The sequence below is a fragment of the Malus domestica genome, chromosome 10, assembly GCF_042453785.1.
Source record: "Malus domestica chromosome 10, GDT2T_hap1".
In the NCBI taxonomy this organism is placed as follows: Eukaryota; Viridiplantae; Streptophyta; class Magnoliopsida; order Rosales; family Rosaceae; genus Malus; species Malus domestica.
The window spans coordinates 3,250,741-3,268,531 of NC_091670.1; the positions used below are offsets into that span (position 1 = coordinate 3,250,741).

The 17,791-nt window shown below is 38.1% G+C and overlaps 3 protein-coding genes across 3 annotated transcripts; all 3 read right to left on the reverse strand.

Moving 5' to 3' along the window:
- Window positions 1-601: 601 nt before the first annotated feature.
- LOC103444653 (uncharacterized) lies at window positions 602-1,099 on the reverse strand. Its single transcript, XM_029108928.1, has one exon. The coding sequence runs from the start codon at window positions 1,097-1,099 to the stop codon at window positions 602-604; it is 498 nt and encodes a 165-aa protein (XP_028964761.1).
- A 2,666-nt stretch (window positions 1,100-3,765) lies between these two features.
- LOC114827282 (uncharacterized) lies at window positions 3,766-4,263 on the reverse strand. The gene has a single exon (XM_029108929.1). The coding sequence runs from the start codon at window positions 4,261-4,263 to the stop codon at window positions 3,766-3,768; it is 498 nt and encodes a 165-aa protein (XP_028964762.1).
- A 13,000-nt stretch (window positions 4,264-17,263) lies between these two features.
- Window positions 17,264-17,761, reverse strand: LOC114827285 (uncharacterized). Its single transcript, XM_029108931.1, has one exon. It carries the CDS (start codon window positions 17,759-17,761, stop codon window positions 17,264-17,266), a length of 498 nt encoding a protein of 165 aa, XP_028964764.1.
- Window positions 17,762-17,791: the final 30 nt, after the last annotated feature.

The following is a 17,791-nucleotide window of genomic DNA, read 5'->3' on the forward strand; positions in this document are numbered from 1 at the left end:
GCTGTTCGCTGCAAAAAAGGGCATTCAAAGGACAATTTTCCCAAGTTTTTCACCGCCGTTTTTACCATTCGCTACAAAAAAACAAATACTCCCCCCCCCTGCGAGCTCCTTGTGTTTGGTTGTATCTAACGATCCCTAATACCAAATTTAAGGTTTAGATATATAAAAAAGATATCTCAGGTACTTCATTGCTATCCATTATGCTCCCCAGTTTCAAGCAGAGCAAAAAATTGTAATTGAGTTGATTTTTGAACATGCAGAGCAGTTAGACATCTGAATTACCAATCTTTATTATTATTGCAATAAACACACAGATTACACTAAAAGCTAGTGAATCATAAACTTGCAGATGACTTATCCAAACACAAAGATAAGACATGAGTTTATTATTGTTGCTATAAACACAGGGATTATAGCGAAATTCAAAAACTAAAAACAAGGAAAAAAGTAGTGATGAAAACAAATGCCACTTTTGTGGGGAACACGATTGCATTCGCACATGCAACAAGCCTTTTAAACCCATAGGTGACCCAAATAGGACGAGTGAAGTCTCGTGAGGGTTTCCAGAGACGTTACCCACAAACATCATGCATACTGATCATCAACATCTGCCTTGGGAGACTGAGTAGATATCCACCCCTCCAGCATCAGGTGTTTTTTGGTTGAGGCGCAATTCGAATCTGTTTTCAATGAACGGCCTGGTTAAGAGGTCGCTTTGCAAGTGACGTAATCGGCAGCGCGTGATTAGGTTGTTGCTGTCAGGTGGTCCGACAGGCTCGACCTTGAACAATGTGCAAGCCCAATTGTCTTTGGTTTCATTTCGGTCAGCAGCTGCGGCCAGGACCAATAGCCTGTTTTGGTCCACCCTTCTCAAGTAGTTGCCGTTGTAGGAGCATTTGATATGCACGTAATTCTTGTCGGCGTAGTCCTCATTGTTTGGCTTCTCAGTGGTGAACTTTACGAACCTGCTGTTTTCATTGTCCTCGGAAAATTGGACAATCTCATTAAGGTCGCTTTCTGCATCAAGTTGATAACGCAAATACTTGTTGTTGGTATCTGCTTTCAGCAGAAAGGGGCTTGGTAGTACAGGTGGAGCCATGTTGTATAGTGTAGTTGGGATTGGGATGAACTCTCTTTTTTTCTTCTCTCTTGATGGTTTAATTTGCTTGCTGTGAGTGTGTTGCTCTGTTCAAACCTGCTATCCTATTTATAAGAAATTAAGCACAAGCTAGCTCAAGTTATGGTCTTTAATTAATATTATTTTCGACAAATCAGTTTCCCATGTCTTTCATTGATATGAACATGGCTGATCTCATTGGTGTGACGCAAGATTTGTTAAAATAGCTGATCGGATTGATTTCTTTGTATAACTCTTCTGCCAATTCTGCAACTTGTAGATGCAATTCCCATTACAAAATAAAAAATAAAAAATAAAATCCTAAACTCATATAAGATAAATAAAGACTTTATTTACGGGATCGAATGCACATTGATGGGTGCGCATTTTCCTTCGTCATCTTTTCTGTGCTATTAACTTGTGCGATTGTCGACTTTCATAAATTACAACGGCTACAGGTAAAATGTCACCCTAGTTTTGATAAATAGTGAAGGCATATGGCAAAGTCTGTGCGGTCGTTTTTCATGAAGCAAATTCTTGTAGGTCTAATGATGGGGCATATGACAAAAACTTCTTTCTTGTTTAAAACTGAGCATAAATTTTAAATTTTGTTATAACATTTCACAACTATTAAAGGTTAACTCAATGGCCGTAAGCACCAAAGAGAAAAATGGTTAAGTGAATGTTATTAGAATTATATAAAACTGCTTGCATAGTATTTTACGAATAAGAAATTTTATAGAATATAGAATAAGTATTTCTTTTTAAAAAAAAAAAATTGGGATGGTATATTACACTAAAATATTTGTTGTAGAATTTAGATATGATCATAGAAAAAGACTTTGCAAAATGTCAAAAAAATTTATACCACGTAGAATGACTATAATTGCCAGATAGTTAAAAGTTTTGCAACATGTAATCGACATGGTTTCATAGGACCTACATCTAGTTGACTTGGTTGTTAAAATTAATGTAAGACTTTTAGTTGATATTTCTTGAGGGTGAAACACCTTTTGAGAAACGTTTTGGGCCTCATTACAATTTTTTCACTTATCTTTTATGTTTCAACTTAAATATTCTACTATAAATACATTTGGGGCTTAACAACTGGTAAAACCATTTCCAGATGTATTTTAAAGATTTTCTTAATGTCACGGAAAATATTTTACGAAAATGAAAGATTTGAATTTCCACAAAAAAACGTTGGTTAACTCACGGTTTTTTGTCGGTTTTGTAAATTTGTATAAATATCTTCGTTAAATCTATTTGTTTTCACATTAACCTCACTGTGAGGTACTTAAAATTAATGTAACTTTCCGTCGATATTCTTGAGTATTGACCCTTGTTAAGGCAAAGATTTGGGCCTCACTACATTTTTTTTCATTTATGTCTTAGGTTTCGGCTTTCACAAAGCACAAGGCTGTAGACCTGAAGTTTTGATTAAAAATATTTGTAACATGACAGCATATGGCTATAGGCGTGGAGTCTTTGCTAACAATTAAAAGTTTTGTAATAAAATATTTGACTTGGTTTATAAGACCTACATCTAGATGATTTGGTTTTTAAAACAAATATAAGACTTTTTGTTGATATTTCTTGAGGATGAAACACCAGTTGAGAAACGTCTTGCATCTCATTACAATTTTTTTTTTCATTTATTTTTTAGGTTTCAACTTAAATATTATACTATAAATACATATGTGGCTCAATAATTGGTAAAACCATTTCCAAATCTCTTGTAAACATTTTCTTAACGTCATGGAAAATATTTTACAAAAATAAAACATTTGTATTTTTCACAAAAGACAAAGGTTAACAATCACGGTTTTTATATCGGTTATACAAATTCATTCGAAAATCATCATTAAGTCTATTTGTTTTCACATTCGCCTTATCGTGAGGTACTTAAAAATAATGTATAGCTTTCCGTCACTATTCTTGAGTATAGAGCGTAGTTAAGGCAAATATTTGGGGCCCACTACCATTTTTTTTCATTTAATTTTAAGTTTCGGCTTAGATATACCATTTAAACTAAATCTTGGATCAATAATTGGAAACAAATACTCTCCCCATGCGAGCTCCTTCGTCAATTCCCCTGGCGAACTCTGAGTGCCTCTAAAGAAATGATTAACTGAAATTAGAATTTTTGAAACCTTGTGTTTGGTTGTATCTAACGATCCCTAATACCAAATTTAAGGTTTGGATATATAAAAAAGATATCTCGGGTAATTCATTGCTAGCCATTATGCTCCCCAGTTTCAAGCAAAGCAAAAAATTCTAATTGAGTTGATTTTTTAACATACAGAGTAGTTAGACATCTGAATTACCAATCTTTATTATTATTGCAATAAACACACAGATTACACTAAAAGCTAGTGAATCATAAACTTGTAGATGACTTATCCAAACACAAAGATAAGACATGAGTTTATTATTGTTGCTATAAACACCCGGATTACAGCGAAATTCAAAAACTAAAAACAAGGAAAAAAGTAGTGATGAAAACCAATGCCACTTTCGTGGGGAACACGATTGCATTCGCACATGCAACAAGCCTTTTAAACCTATAGGTGACCCAAATGGGAAGAGTGAAGTCTCTCGTGAGGGTTTCCAGAGACGTTACCCACAAACATCATGCATACCGATCATCAACATCTGACTTGGGAGACTGAGTAGATATCCACCCCTCCGGCATCAGGTGTTTTTTGGTTGAGGCGCAATTCGAATCTGCTTTCAATGAATGGTCTGGTTAAGAGGTTGCTTTGCAAGTGACGTAATCGGCAGCGCGTGATTAGGTTGTTGCTGTCAGGTGGTCCGACAGGCTCGACCTTGAACAATGTGCAAGCCCAATTGTCTTTGGTTTCGTTTCGGTCAGCAGCAGCGGCCAGGACCAATAGCCTGTTTTGGTCCACCCTTCTCAAGTAGTTGCCGTTGTAGGAGCATTTGATATGCACGTAATTCTTGTCGGCGTAGTCCTCATTGTTTGGCTTCTCGGTAGTGAACTTTATGAACCTGCTGTTTTCATTGTCCTCGGAAAATTGGACAATCTCATTAAGGTCGCTTTCTGCATCAAGTTGATAGCGCAAATACTTGTTGTTGGTATCTGCTTTCAGCAGAAAGGGGCTTGGTAGTACAGGTGGAGCCATGTTGTATAGTGTAGTTGGGATTGGGATGATCTCTCTTTTTTTCTTCTCTCTTGATGGTTTAATTTGCTTGCTGTGAGTGTGTTGCTCTGTTCAAACCTGCTATCCTATTTATAAGAAATTAAGCACATGCTGGCTCAAGTTATGGTCTTTAATTAATATTAATTTCCTCAATCAGTTTCCCATCTCTTTCATTGATATGAACATGGATGATCTCATTGGTGTGACGCAAGATTTGTTAAAATAGCTGATCGGATTGATTTGTTTGTATAACTCTTCTGCCAATTCTGAAACTTGTACATATAATTCCCATTATAAAATAAATAAACAAAACCCAAAACTCATATAAAATAAATAGTGTTGTGAAATCGACTGTGGGTGCAGTGGAATAAATGAAACAAGACCCAAAATTTACGAGGTTCCTCTACAGTCAGTGTGACTGGAGTACGTCCTCGGGGCAGCAGTGGTGCTTTCATTATAATTTGAAATAATAGGAGTACAAAGATAACTCTCTTTATATCTCCCCCTCATCTTCCTCTTCTTCCTCTCTTCCTCTTCTTTCCTCTCTCTCTCTCTCTTCCTTTCTTCCTTTTCCTTCTTTTCTCAAGTGAACCCTTAATCACTTCATCTCCTCTTCTTCCTTTATATAAACAAAAGAAAGCACTATTCACTTTACAAATTTTCCACAAATGAATAGTGAAAATACTGTGCATAAATAGTAACAAACTATTCATGTGGACCATCCACATAATATTTACAACACTCCCCCTTGGATGGCCACAAGTCTTCGATTGACTCGTTAAAATCTTGATCTGTCTTGGATGCTCCCCCTGATGAGTATCTCCCCCTGATTTCAAATCATTTAGGTTGATCGTTGATCGTTCTGCTTTAGTCTCTTAGTAAGAAGAGTTGCTGAAAGAGTTGCTTTACTTGTTGTTAACTTTCCACATGCTTTTTCTTGAACTGGGTTGTAGGACTTTCTGCTAGACTAGCATCGAAGATCTGAATTTACTCCTTTTATCTGGAGCGGAATTTGATTCAAAAGTGGTGGACACTTGATCTTGAATCGGACTTATGATTTTTTTCAAAGACTTCGAGGCTTGATCTTGAATGAAATTGTACCGTTAAGAGCTTCATGTGGCAAGTGATCTTCGGTTTTGTCGGGGATGAATCAGCACGTGTTTGTTGCGCTTGTCTCCACATGCTTCAATGTATCATTTTCACTTGTCTTACTTGCTCCCCTTGCTTAAGTGGTATTTTCCCTGGTTTTCCCCTACATGTGTGGCATCTTTTCTTGTAGGATTTGTCCCCTGATGCAGGAGAGGAATGCAAACCCTTGCATTTGAATGGTTCATCACTTCTTGGTGACTGGAGACCCAGCTCCAACCGTTGAAGATGACTACTCGAGAGCAATACTAGGTAAGTAATCAGGAAAGGTTCCAGGCAGTCGGTTCCTTACCGGGAGTTTGAGTGGAGGTTCCGACATATTGCTTTCTTTATCCTTATCTTTGCAGGCAAGAACAAGGACAAAGGAAAGGACAGGGAGATTGCATGATATGAGATAATCTTGCTCTGGTCCCTGAAGATATGTGATAATCTTGCTCTGGTGTGACATGTTTGAAGAGGTATTCTCGGAGAGGAAGAAAACTGAGTATTCCGAGATGCTATGTTGAAGATGCATTCTCGGAGATGAGGAAGAGTTAGGTATTCTTGCAGTGTTGCGGGTCTGCCTTGTTATGGAGAACATATGTTGACATATATAGAGATTTCTCAATAGCAAATGGTGGTGCTGTGCTTTTACTCTTGTCAGCAACTGTGGTGTAAATAGAACAGTAAGATTTACGCGTTTTCAACTTTGTCAGAGATCTTTGACAAAGTTGCACGCGATATCTGAAAAGCTGAGATTACGTCTGAAAAATGCCAACGAATTTTATTCAGGAAAATCTGGCTTTTGAAATTCGAAGAGCGGTGCCTCATCGATCTTTGAACAAGTGGCTATGCGGCCTCTTCTTTTATAGAGACATCAATTGTGTTCAAGAGTATGCTCAGAAAGTTGCTGCTTGTAGAAATTTCCCCTATCTTGCACCTTTGAAATTTTATTTGACCTCTGTTTTTCCTTTATTATTTCTGAAAAATGACTTGCCCATCTAACATTTGCTTAGATTTGAGTCTTAGGAGTGATATAGACGAGCAGCGTCAGGATAATATATGGCGCCCGTCCTTCTTATCTTCTAATGGTCCTCTTACGGTTGAGGATTCTGTGATGAAGAATAACATAATCGCTACTGTGGTAGCTAGGAATCTTCTCACTCCAAGGGATAACAAGATCCTTTCAGAACGGTCTGAAGAGTCGGCCGTTCAAGACTCCTTGGCTCTCAGTGTTCAGTGTGCTGGCTCTGTGTCCAATATGGGCCAACGCCTACTTGCTCAAACTCGCCAAGTTGAATCATTGATGGCGGAGGTGGCAAGTCTTAAACAAGATATCAGAGGGCTCAAGCACGAGAATAGGGTGTTACACGTGCTTGCAAATAATTACTCTACGAGCATGAAAAGAAAGCTCGTCCAACTGCAGGAATCCGAAAGTCGGATTCAAAATGATCACCAGAGGTTCGTTGCTAGATTCCGAAAGCAACTGATGCCTTCCCCTTCTGGTGTTTTGCTAAGTACTGGGGTGCCACATGATCAATCTCCAGTGCCTCCCCCTTCTGGGGTACTTCCGAGTACTGAGGCTTCACATGAGCAACCTTTGTGAAGGCTCCATCCTGTTTGTTTGTTTTAACTCATGTGTATGTATATATCTGTAATTTCTTGGAGATATTAATAAATAAACTTTATTTCATTCAATGTATTGTGCCAAATACAATAAAGCATATACTTCACTAAGATGCGGTACTTCTGGACCAAATATTAATTTATCTTTACCTTCACAAAGATAAATGATTATTCTTAGTGTCTTCATCATATGAGTATTCAACTCATAATCTTCAATCCATATGGTTCTTTTAATATCATAAATATCATGGATAAGATTCGTGTTGGTAGATTGTTCGATCTGCAGCTCGAGACAATAATTCTTTCAACACTTTATAATTTTTCTAGACTCTTCAGGAGTCCCAATTTAATATTATCAACTCTTCAAGAGTTATAATTTAATGTCATTGACTCTTGCAAGAGATTTTAGTATGTTGCAACAATATCATAATGATAGTACTCACTAAGGCAATTTATATCATCCATTGGTATTGAGTACATATTTTATGTTTTACCCTTCAGAGGCTTACTTCAAGCAATTTGAATCCTTCAAGGGTTTTCTACACTTCATGACACATTTTCCTTTGGAATTTATACAGAGCAATTTGCTCCCATGTATACTTGAGGGATTTACTTATGGAGATATAATGTGGGTGACTCACAACCCTTCGTATATAATTCTCCATTTATATGAACTTGTTTACAAGAGTATAATTTCAGGTTTCAATTAGTAACCTTATGTCATATCATGTGAGTGTATTACACTGTATTACAAATGCCCATATGTAACCTCCTTGATTCAACATCTTTTGGCTATTTGTATTGTATTCAAATATATATATAGGTTCATTTGCCCACGTTCTTACAAAATTGTAATGGAATTGCCTTTCTCCATTTTGGCCAATAATTTTTCTTTTGTCGACGAACAAAAGAACGTGACTCAATATTAACACAGCTCATTGATGAATTTAGTAGTTACTTGTAAAAACCAAAATTACCATTGGTTATCATCAATCCGTGATCCCATATTCTCATGTGCATGCGCATGCATAAAAGCTTTTCATTTCTTTGGATATCCATTGCCTCTTCAAGGGCATGACGCTATCTCTTCCAGGATAGTCATAATTTAGAGAATGTGGATCATAACCTCCTCTTGAGCGTTATAGAGCTTGGATTTTAATCTCCACTTCCGGGAGTTGAGTCATTGGAACCTATATATCTATTATGCTCCATGTATGAGACATCAACATTCCCATGTCTGTGGATTGTCCTATCTGGGACGTGTATCCATGCGGCGACTGTCATGCTTCTGGCATGCAACAGTTATGCTTCGGGAATGCAATAGTTCAGTAGTACCATATTATTCTTCTTTCGAATAACTAAACCTTTTGAGTCTAAAAATCTGCCACGCTTCAGGCGTGCAACAGATAAATCATTTACTGTCTCATTATTTTATCCAACAGAGACATCAATTCTTGTAGGCACATTTGCAGTAAGTATATATGATTTCATCACTTTCGTTGCATCATTCAATTATTCATATTTCATTTTCTCATTGATTGCTTCGTGAATCAAAATAAGACAAATTATCTTCGTTCTTCTGGAACGGTCTTTTCTCATCATTCTTTTGGAATGATATTTTCTCATCGTTCTTCTGGAACGACGTTATTTTCTCCCCTAATGGCGGGAAAACTGTCTTATCAAAATCATAGTCCGCAAATCATGCGGTAGACATATCCCCAGTCAAGGGTTCCAAATATTGAATGATAGATGGTGTTCAACATCAATGCCTAATCTGCAATGATGCCTCATTTCAGTATGTTGTGGCAGTCTTACAGGCACATAGACAACACAACAAAAAACTCATAAATGTATAATGTTTGGTTGGTTCCCAAACCCGAGTTGTACTGAGAAGTATTGATGGTTGATAACATATCTCAACCGAATTAATAATGCATCATGTAAAGTTTACATGTCCCCATGTAGAAAACTGGCAATTTCGTTTTCATGAGCAGAGCGTTGGTAATCAATTTCACCCACTTAATAAATGCTTCTGCTAAACCATTTTGAGTATGGACATGAGGAACTTCTGGTCCTTGTTTAATAGTCTGTGAACTGAGACTCTTATGTCCTTTATTATGGTTAAGTTGAGGCACTGCGGCACTTTAAACTTACGGTACTCATCAAGGAATTTCATGTCCTGATCTTCATGATCAAAGGACTTCATGCCTGATCTTTTTGTTTAATGGAACTTCAGGTCCAATCATTTGTATATGATGAGGATCAAGAAACTGCAGGTTCTGATCTGATCAATGAACTTTAGGTCTTATATATACTCATTGTAACAAAAGATAAGTACAATAAATAAATTAAAGCAATAGGCGGTAATTCCAGCCATAGTAAATGAATTGAACAATAAATAAATTAAAGCTTATGACAAGGGCTTTAATTCAGCACCATTCACATAAATCAAAACTTAAAGCAGTAGGCGGTAAAACCGTCCATGATAAATAAATTGCTTTAAAGTAAATAGAACTTGTGACATGGGCTTTAAACCAACACCATGCACATAAATAAATATATACATATTTTCTTCTTTCTTTTCAGATGGTGTAACACCATCGAAAATCCTTTACCTTTATTATTATTTTTCTTATTCATTCACATGCTACAACATTCCAAAAACTTTTGGTTTTATTTCTTTTATTTTACATGGTGCAACGCACCTTTCTAAATCATTGGCCACATTTCCCCTTTTCTTTGTCTATCTCTACTAGTCTCGAAACCCAGTACCAGCTGGGTTGTTGTGGGGGTTACACAAAACCAATTCAATCCAAAAAGGCTACCAGAGACTGGCGTTGTTCTTGCATGGCCCAAAGAACATGGCATCGCAAAGCAAGAACCTCTCCATAGAGACATAGATGACAGTGAGGTTGACGAAGGCACAAGAGAGGAAGGCCTGTGTGAAGTCAGTCATGCCATCACCATCTCAGACAACTGAGGATTCATGGAGGTCCTCGAGATCCATTGAGAACGACACGATCTGGGTTTCCAAGTCTAATGAGATTCTTCTGGATCTCTGGAAACCAGTTGTCAGGTACGAGTTTTCTTATCTCGTGACGACTTCAGGTCGTTGTAAATTTCAATTCGCACCGGAATTCGGTGGGGCGCTTCTGGCGCGGTGGGAGAAACGAAAAATGGACATACCTTTGCTTGTTTTGCTGTACTTTTGTTTGTCTATAAGATCTCTCCATCTTTCTTGTCCACGAGAGAAAAAATAGATTGCAGATCTAGCAGGGATAAGGATTAGCACATCAATAGTTAGAGTGATAAAAGAAAAGTGATAAAAGAAAGGTTGATGTAATTTTGACAAGATGATCTTCCCTGTTTAACATGTCTGGCTTGCCGTCTCTACTCTGTGAGATTTTAGCTGACCGAGGTGAGAGGTAGATAATGCTTTACCAGATTTATGATGTTGTGCTTTCCACTGACATGAGAGCTTTTCGTGCTGATAACGTGTTGTGAAATCGACTGTGGGTGCAGTGGAATAAATGAAACAAGACACAAAATTTACGAGGTTCCTCTACAGTCAGTGTGACTGGAGTACGTCCTCGGGGCAGCAGTGGTGCTTTCATTATAATTTGAAATAATAAGAGTACAAAGATAACTCTCTTTATATCTCCCCCTCATCTTCCTCTTCTTCCTCTCTTCCTCTTCTTTCCTCTCTCTCTCTCTCTTCCTTTCTTCCTTTTCCTTCTTTTCTCTCGTGAACCCTTAATCACTTCATCTCCTCTTCTTCCTTTATATAAACAAAAGAAAGCACTATTCACTTTACAAATTTTCCACAAATGAATAATGAAAATACTGTGCATAAATAGTAACAAACTATTCATGTGGACCATCCACATAATATTTACAACAAATAGAGACTTTTTATGGCATATATATAAAATAAGACTTTCTAACTTGTTCAAGATTATAGTCACAAGATCGAATATACATTGATGGGTGCGCATTTTCCTTCGTCATCTTTTATGTGCTACTAATTTGTGCGATTGTCAACTTTCATAAATTACAATGGCTACAGGTAAAATGTCACTCTAGTTTTGATAAATAGTGAAGGCATATGGCAAAAATAGTGAAGGCATATGGCAAATGTCTACAATTTGATATCAGAGCCAATTCCTAGTCGAGAGTATGCTGACGAGGACGTCGGGCCCCTAAGGGGGGTGGATTGTAACATCCCACATCGCCCAGGGGAGTGGATCATGTAAGCCTTATATGTATATTCCCATCTCTACGTAGCACGAGGTCTGTTGGGAGCTCACTGGCTTCGGGTTCCATCAGAACTCCAAAGTTAAGCGAGTTCGCATGAGAGCAATCCTATGATGGGTGACCCACTGGGAAGTTCTCGTGTGAGTTCCTAGAAACAAAACCGTGAGGGCGTGGTCGGGGCCCAAAACGGACAATATCGTGCTATGGCGGGGCCTAGGATGTGGTAGGGGCTCGGGTCGGGATGTGATAATTTGAACCCGAAGCCAGTGAGCTCCCAAAAGGCCTGGTGCTAGGTAGAGATGAGAATATACATATAAAGCTTACAAGATCCATTCCCCTGGGCGATGTGGGATATTACGATCTACCCCCTTAGGTGCCCGACGTCTTTATTGGCACACATTCGGCCAGGGATTGGCTCTAATACCAAATTGTCACTTTCCGGCCCGAGTCCCCACCACATCCCAGGCTCGACTCCACCGTAGCATGATATTGTCCACTTTGGGCCCTGACCACACCCTCGCGGTTTTGTTTCTGGGAACTCATACGAGAACTTTACAGTGGGTCACCCATCATGGGATTGCTCTCGCGCGAACTCGCTTAACTTTGAAGTTCCGATGAAACCCGAAACTAGTGAGCTCCTAAAGGCCTCGTGCTAGGTACAGATGGGAATATACATATAAGGCTTACATGATCCACTCCCCTGGGCGATGTGAGATGTTACAATTAATGTTCAGTAAAATATTTTTTGAAAATAACAATTGCATTTTAGACAAAAAAAAAATGTAACGATTTTTAGACGGTTTTGAAAATTTGTAAAAAAAAAACGACATCGATATTTTTACACAAAGGGGATGAGGAGTTTGGCTAAGCCACACAAAGGGTAGCCTAATTTGATATCAAATTTGCCATCCACAAGATTCAAACCTAAGACCTCCCACTTCCAAGTAGAGAGGAATACTACCAGACCGTAGTACTGAGTGGCAAAAAATCATCATTAAATCTACTTTTTTCACCTTGGCCTTTCCATGATGTTTCAAAACTAATGTAAGGCTTTACGTTAATATTCTTGAGTACAAGCCCCAATTTATGCAATGTTTCGGGCCTTACTTGACACGCCCCAACCCCGATATCCTCACATACCAGGGTAGGCACGTACTGGCCGACACCCAAGGGTGACGAAGCCATTTTAAACATGCATACAAATAAAGAATATGCAATTAGAACGAAAAATTCCATTACAAGAACATGTTCAGAGCATATAACTACTAAGAATACTATGGAAGAATTACTAAGAAAAGATACGAACAAGGAAATGATACTTATACTGAGAAGACTCGAGGATACCTATGCCAAAATACCATAACGCCGAGATCATGTGCCTCGATCCTAACTCCTGAAGGGGTGCAAAATAGAAAAGGTGAGTGGACCAAAGTTTATAATAATAATACTAATAGTAGGAAAACATTTTATTTCTGAACATAATAACCCCCTGTTTTGAAAACACATATAATACTACATAGAGGTTTTATAAAAACCCTAGCATGCCATGTAAAACATTCGTAAAACATGTATGTAAAACTAGTGTTGAAAATTGTACTAACGCCCAAAGGCAAATCTATAAATGTCATTAGTGAGGTACTCAACTAGGTGTATCATAGTTGTCCAAAGGCAGTACCTGTCCATCACCCGAAGGTGAAGCTGAATAAAATAGCGTACATCCACACTGACACTACTAATGATGCTGTCCGACATTACTTTCGACAGTGAAGCTAGGGGTATATAATATATCATATCTCACTCCTCTATCCTCTGTGTCCTACGACCAAAGACATCTATACCTGTGGTGTGCGGATGTGCCATATGATAACCTACTAGCTAGTACCAAAAACTTATCTCCAAAACTCGTATCAAAATATGGAGCTCGCTAGGTCAAACCTCATCTCATAAATCCAAGATAAATCGTATTCATGAAATCCATAAAATAATTCATGTTTGTAAAACCGTAATATAAATCATATTCAAAAATCATAGAAATCCATATATACGAATCCAATAATTCAATACCTTTAATGAAATGTAATTTCGATAAATCAAACTATTTCGTAAACCATAATTATAAAAGTCTATAAAGCATATTATAAATCATATTCAAATCATGAAATATGGAATGCATGCTAGGCTAATACTTTATAAAAACAAGTAAGTTAAGAAGGGGTCCACTCACTGATTTTATTGCCCAAGAACTGCTCGAACTAGCTAGGATCACGTCGCTTCCCGCCAACGCACCTAAACACAATTAGGGACCATTTAGTTAAACTCTACTAACATGTTAGAATTTAAAACGGACGGCGAATTCGGATCCGGGGCGTAAAAAAACCTAACGAGGGACCTCGGGTTTTCCCCCACGCATTGTCGTACGAGCGGCCATAAGGTTACGTTCCTGAAGGCCACGCAGAGCCACACGTGGCGGCAGACCACCTCGACTCGCTGAAAAATTTAACAATTCTAAAAATTCCCAAATTTTACAGGAATGAAGATCTCAATGAAAGGAACAACTTTCATACTTAGGTCGAGGTCCAATTCGACTGGGAAACACCTCAAATTGCCCTCGATCCCAGCAGAACCCTAGAAATGGGTGCTCTCCAATTCGTCCTCAAATTGAACCCAACGCCCCCAAACTTGTGTGGGCTTTGTTCCTGGGTTCAAGATGAGTGGTTTGATGGTAGTGGTGGTCGACGTAGCTTTCATGATCGGCAAATCTCTACCGTGGCACCCCCGGAACCCACGGGTTTCGTTCTGCACGAATTCAAGGTTAAACCTAGTGAAATTTGGTTGGAAATGGAGAAGGAGAAGATGATGGTTAGTTTGCAGGTGGTGGCGAGGTTTGGATCGCCCGAAAACCAGTGGAAACAGGTCAGAAAGGTCACGCTATAGGTCGGGTTAGCGGGGAGGAACCGACTCAAGGGTGATCCAGTACTCCTCCGCTCTCTCATTTCTCCTCATTTCTCTCCTTTCTCATTGGTCACTTTTTCTCTTTCTCTTCTTTCTCATTGGGCATCCACCCTCATTTCTGTCATTTCTCCTCCATCCATCTCTCTCCCTTCTATTCATTCTTTTCCATCATAGCCACATACATGGTACAAACTGATGCTCCAACAAAATCTAGAGCCTTTCAGATTTATTGTCAATTGACCATTTTGCCATCGACTTCGTTCGTTAATAACTCTTTCATTATAACTCCAATTTACGTTCCGTTTACGCCCACGCATTCCTAGTGACAAGTGCTACAAGTATACACCAAGAAAAGGGATCTCATGTGACACAACAAAGCGGTCAACAAAAGTCAACGTATTTGCCTCAAAGGGTATTTTCATAATTTCACATTTTAAAATTATAAAAACCGTAATAATTGGGAACGGGTCGTTACATTCCTACAACAACAAAACACAACAACAACCAAGCGTTATGCTATTAAGTGGGGTCAACTGTACTCCACTACGATGGAGTTAACACCAAATCTTTCGTTAGCTACAAATACTTCATATCATTTCCTATAGTCTATTTCCAAGTCTTCCTAACTTTTCCTCCACCCCTTATGCCCTAAGCCTCCCTCTCATAGTTGCCTTTTCTACCATAGCTTTTTTAGATATTTGTTTCATGTACCCAAACCATCTTAACTGATTTTCTTTCATCTTATCTTCAATGGAGACAAGTCATATTTTGCCTCAGATGTCCTCGTTGTTAATCTAATCATTTTGACACCCTGACCGCAATAACACAAGTTACGAGGCCGAGATATCCTGGCTGTCAGACCATATGGCCCCATTTAGGAATGACTTCACAAGCCAACTTAATAACAAAGCCATAGTAAGACAATTACGATGTGAGTGAATTTGAATCAAAACATTCATTAATAATAAATCAAAAGGTGCTACAAAGTTTCCTAATCAACCTCCCCACTTGGGAATATATATTCAAGGTTTAGATCCCATTATTATCACATCACATCAGAGCAGCTAGAAGTTTCATACAACAATAAACACATAAAAGTGTAGTGCTATGCATAATCAAGAGTGCGATCGTGCAAATATTACTGACAAAATAAATATGCAGTAGAGGAATCATCACCAAAATCCAAAGGATGAAACCTCACTACCAAGCCCACTTGCCACCACTGAGGTTCTCCTGATTCTCGCTATGTCCTGAGGGATTGATAAATAAAGTATGAGTGGATCAAGTTTTATCTCGTCAAAAATCAATTGAATAATCTCCATTTTGAAATCATCTATTGTAGAATTATCAAAGAGACGAGCTTAGGGCCCACATCCAACAATATCGATATAGCCCCAACTTGGTAATTATTGCCCACACAATCTGTCAGGTGTGAAGTTTTATCACAAAAGGCCTTGGTGTTAGATGAAGTGGGGACATGCTATTTAAACTCTTATGTACTTAGAGATATGGCTGATGTGGGATATTTCAACACCTATATATATATATATATATATATATATATATATATATATATATATATTAAAAACTACCTGCATAATAATATTACCATAATAGTGGTCACAATCAATTCATCTCGCACGTCATATCAAAGAAAGTAAGTCATTCATAAAATCTAAGTAATATAATATGATTTTATCAATATCGTAGATGGTTCTTATAATCATGTATACGCACGTTGGTGCGACTTCAATTCCAATGATCTCTCTCTTTTAACAACTAACTATATTTATTTCATAAACAATATCATTTGTATATATATAAAAAAATGATTTGATCATATTAATTCTGCATAGTCCCCTCAAGTTGGATAGTAAATGTCATAAATCAAGTTTTTTAGTCAAAATGGAGTCCTTGAGATTTGCCTACTTCGTCACCTTGGTCTCTGAGATTCAAAATCAATAGAGTGGTCTATGAGATAGTCCACCAACAATCATTTTGGTCATTTGGTGAAAAATTGAGTTAAATAAGAATTAAAATGACAAATTTACCCTCAATGTAATACACAATAGGCCATCATGATTTGACAAAAGTTGAGGGTATTTTTGTCATTTTATCCTTATTTGAGATTTTTTACGGAATGACGAAAATGATTGATTGCGGACAAACTCAGGGATCAATTCTATCGATTTCAAATCTCAAGGACAAAAGTGAGGAGTTATGCAAACCTCAATAACCATTTCCACTAAAAAAATTATTATTCCTAATTTCCTAAACCCCTTGGGAAGATATCTACCAATTGTACTCGAGAAGAAATGCAGGAATGAGGAATATATAAAGACAAGCGATACTTGCTCTTTGTTGCAAAAAACGACACTTAAAGGTCAATTTTCCCAAGTTTTTCACCGCTGTTTTTACCGTTCGCTGCAAAAAAAAAAAAGACTATCCCCTTGCGAGCTCCGTCGTCAATTCCCCCCGCGAACTCTGAGTCCCTCTGAAATAATGATTAACATAAATTTGAATTTCTCAAACTCTGTGTTTGGTTGTATCTAACGATCCCTAATTCCAAATTTATGGCTTAGATACATAAAAAAGATATCTCGGGTACTTCATTGCTATCCATTAAGCTCCCCAGTTTCAAGCCAAGCAAAAAAATCTAATTGAGTTGAGTTTTGAACATGTAGAGTAGTTAGACAATTGAATTACCAATCTTTATTATTATTGCAACAAACACACGGATTACACTAAAAGCTAGTTAATCATACACTTGCAGATGACTTATCCAAACACAAAGATAAGACATGAGTTTATTATTATTGCTATAAACACACGGATTACAGCGAAATGCAAAAACTAAAAACAAGGAAAAAAGTAGTGATGAAAACCAATGCTACTTTCGCGGGGAACACGATTGCATTCGCACATGCAACAAGCCTTTTAAACCCATAGGTGACCCAAATGGGACGAGTGAAGTCTCGTGAGGGTTTCCAGAGACGTTACCCACAAACATCATGCATACTGATAATCAACATCTGACTTGGGAGACTGAGTAGATATCCACCCCTCCAGCATCGGGTGTTTTTTGGTTGAGGCGTAATTCGAATCTGTTTTCAATGAATGGCCTGGTTAAGAGGTCGCTTTGCAAGTGACGTAATCGACAGCGCGTGATTAGGTTGTTGCTGTCAGGTGGTCCGACAGGCTCGACCTTGAACAATGTGCAAGCCCAATTGTCTTTGGTTTCGTTTCGATCAGCAGCTGCCGCCAGGACCAATAGCCTGTTTTGGTCCACCCTTCTCAAGTAGTTGCCGTTGTAGGAGCATTTGATATGCACGTAATTCTTGTCAGCGTAGTCCTCATTGTTTGGCTTCTCGGTGGTGAACTTTATGAACCTGCTGTTTTCATTGTCCTCAGAAAACTGGACAATCTCATTAAGATCGCTTTCTGCATCAAGTTGATAGCGCAAATACTTGTTGTTGATATCTGCTTTCAGCAGAAAGGGGCTTGGTAGTACAGGTGGAGCCATATCGTATAGTGTAGTTGGGATTGGGATGCT

Coding starts and splice junctions, on each gene's coding strand:
- LOC114827282 (XM_029108929.1), bottom strand. CDS start 4,263: ATGGCTCCACCTGTACTACCAAGCCCCTTTCTGCTGAAAGCAGATACC.
- LOC103444653 (XM_029108928.1), bottom strand. CDS start 1,099: ATGGCTCCACCTGTACTACCAAGCCCCTTTCTGCTGAAAGCAGATACC.
- LOC114827285 (XM_029108931.1), bottom strand. CDS start 17,761: ATGGCTCCACCTGTACTACCAAGCCCCTTTCTGCTGAAAGCAGATATC.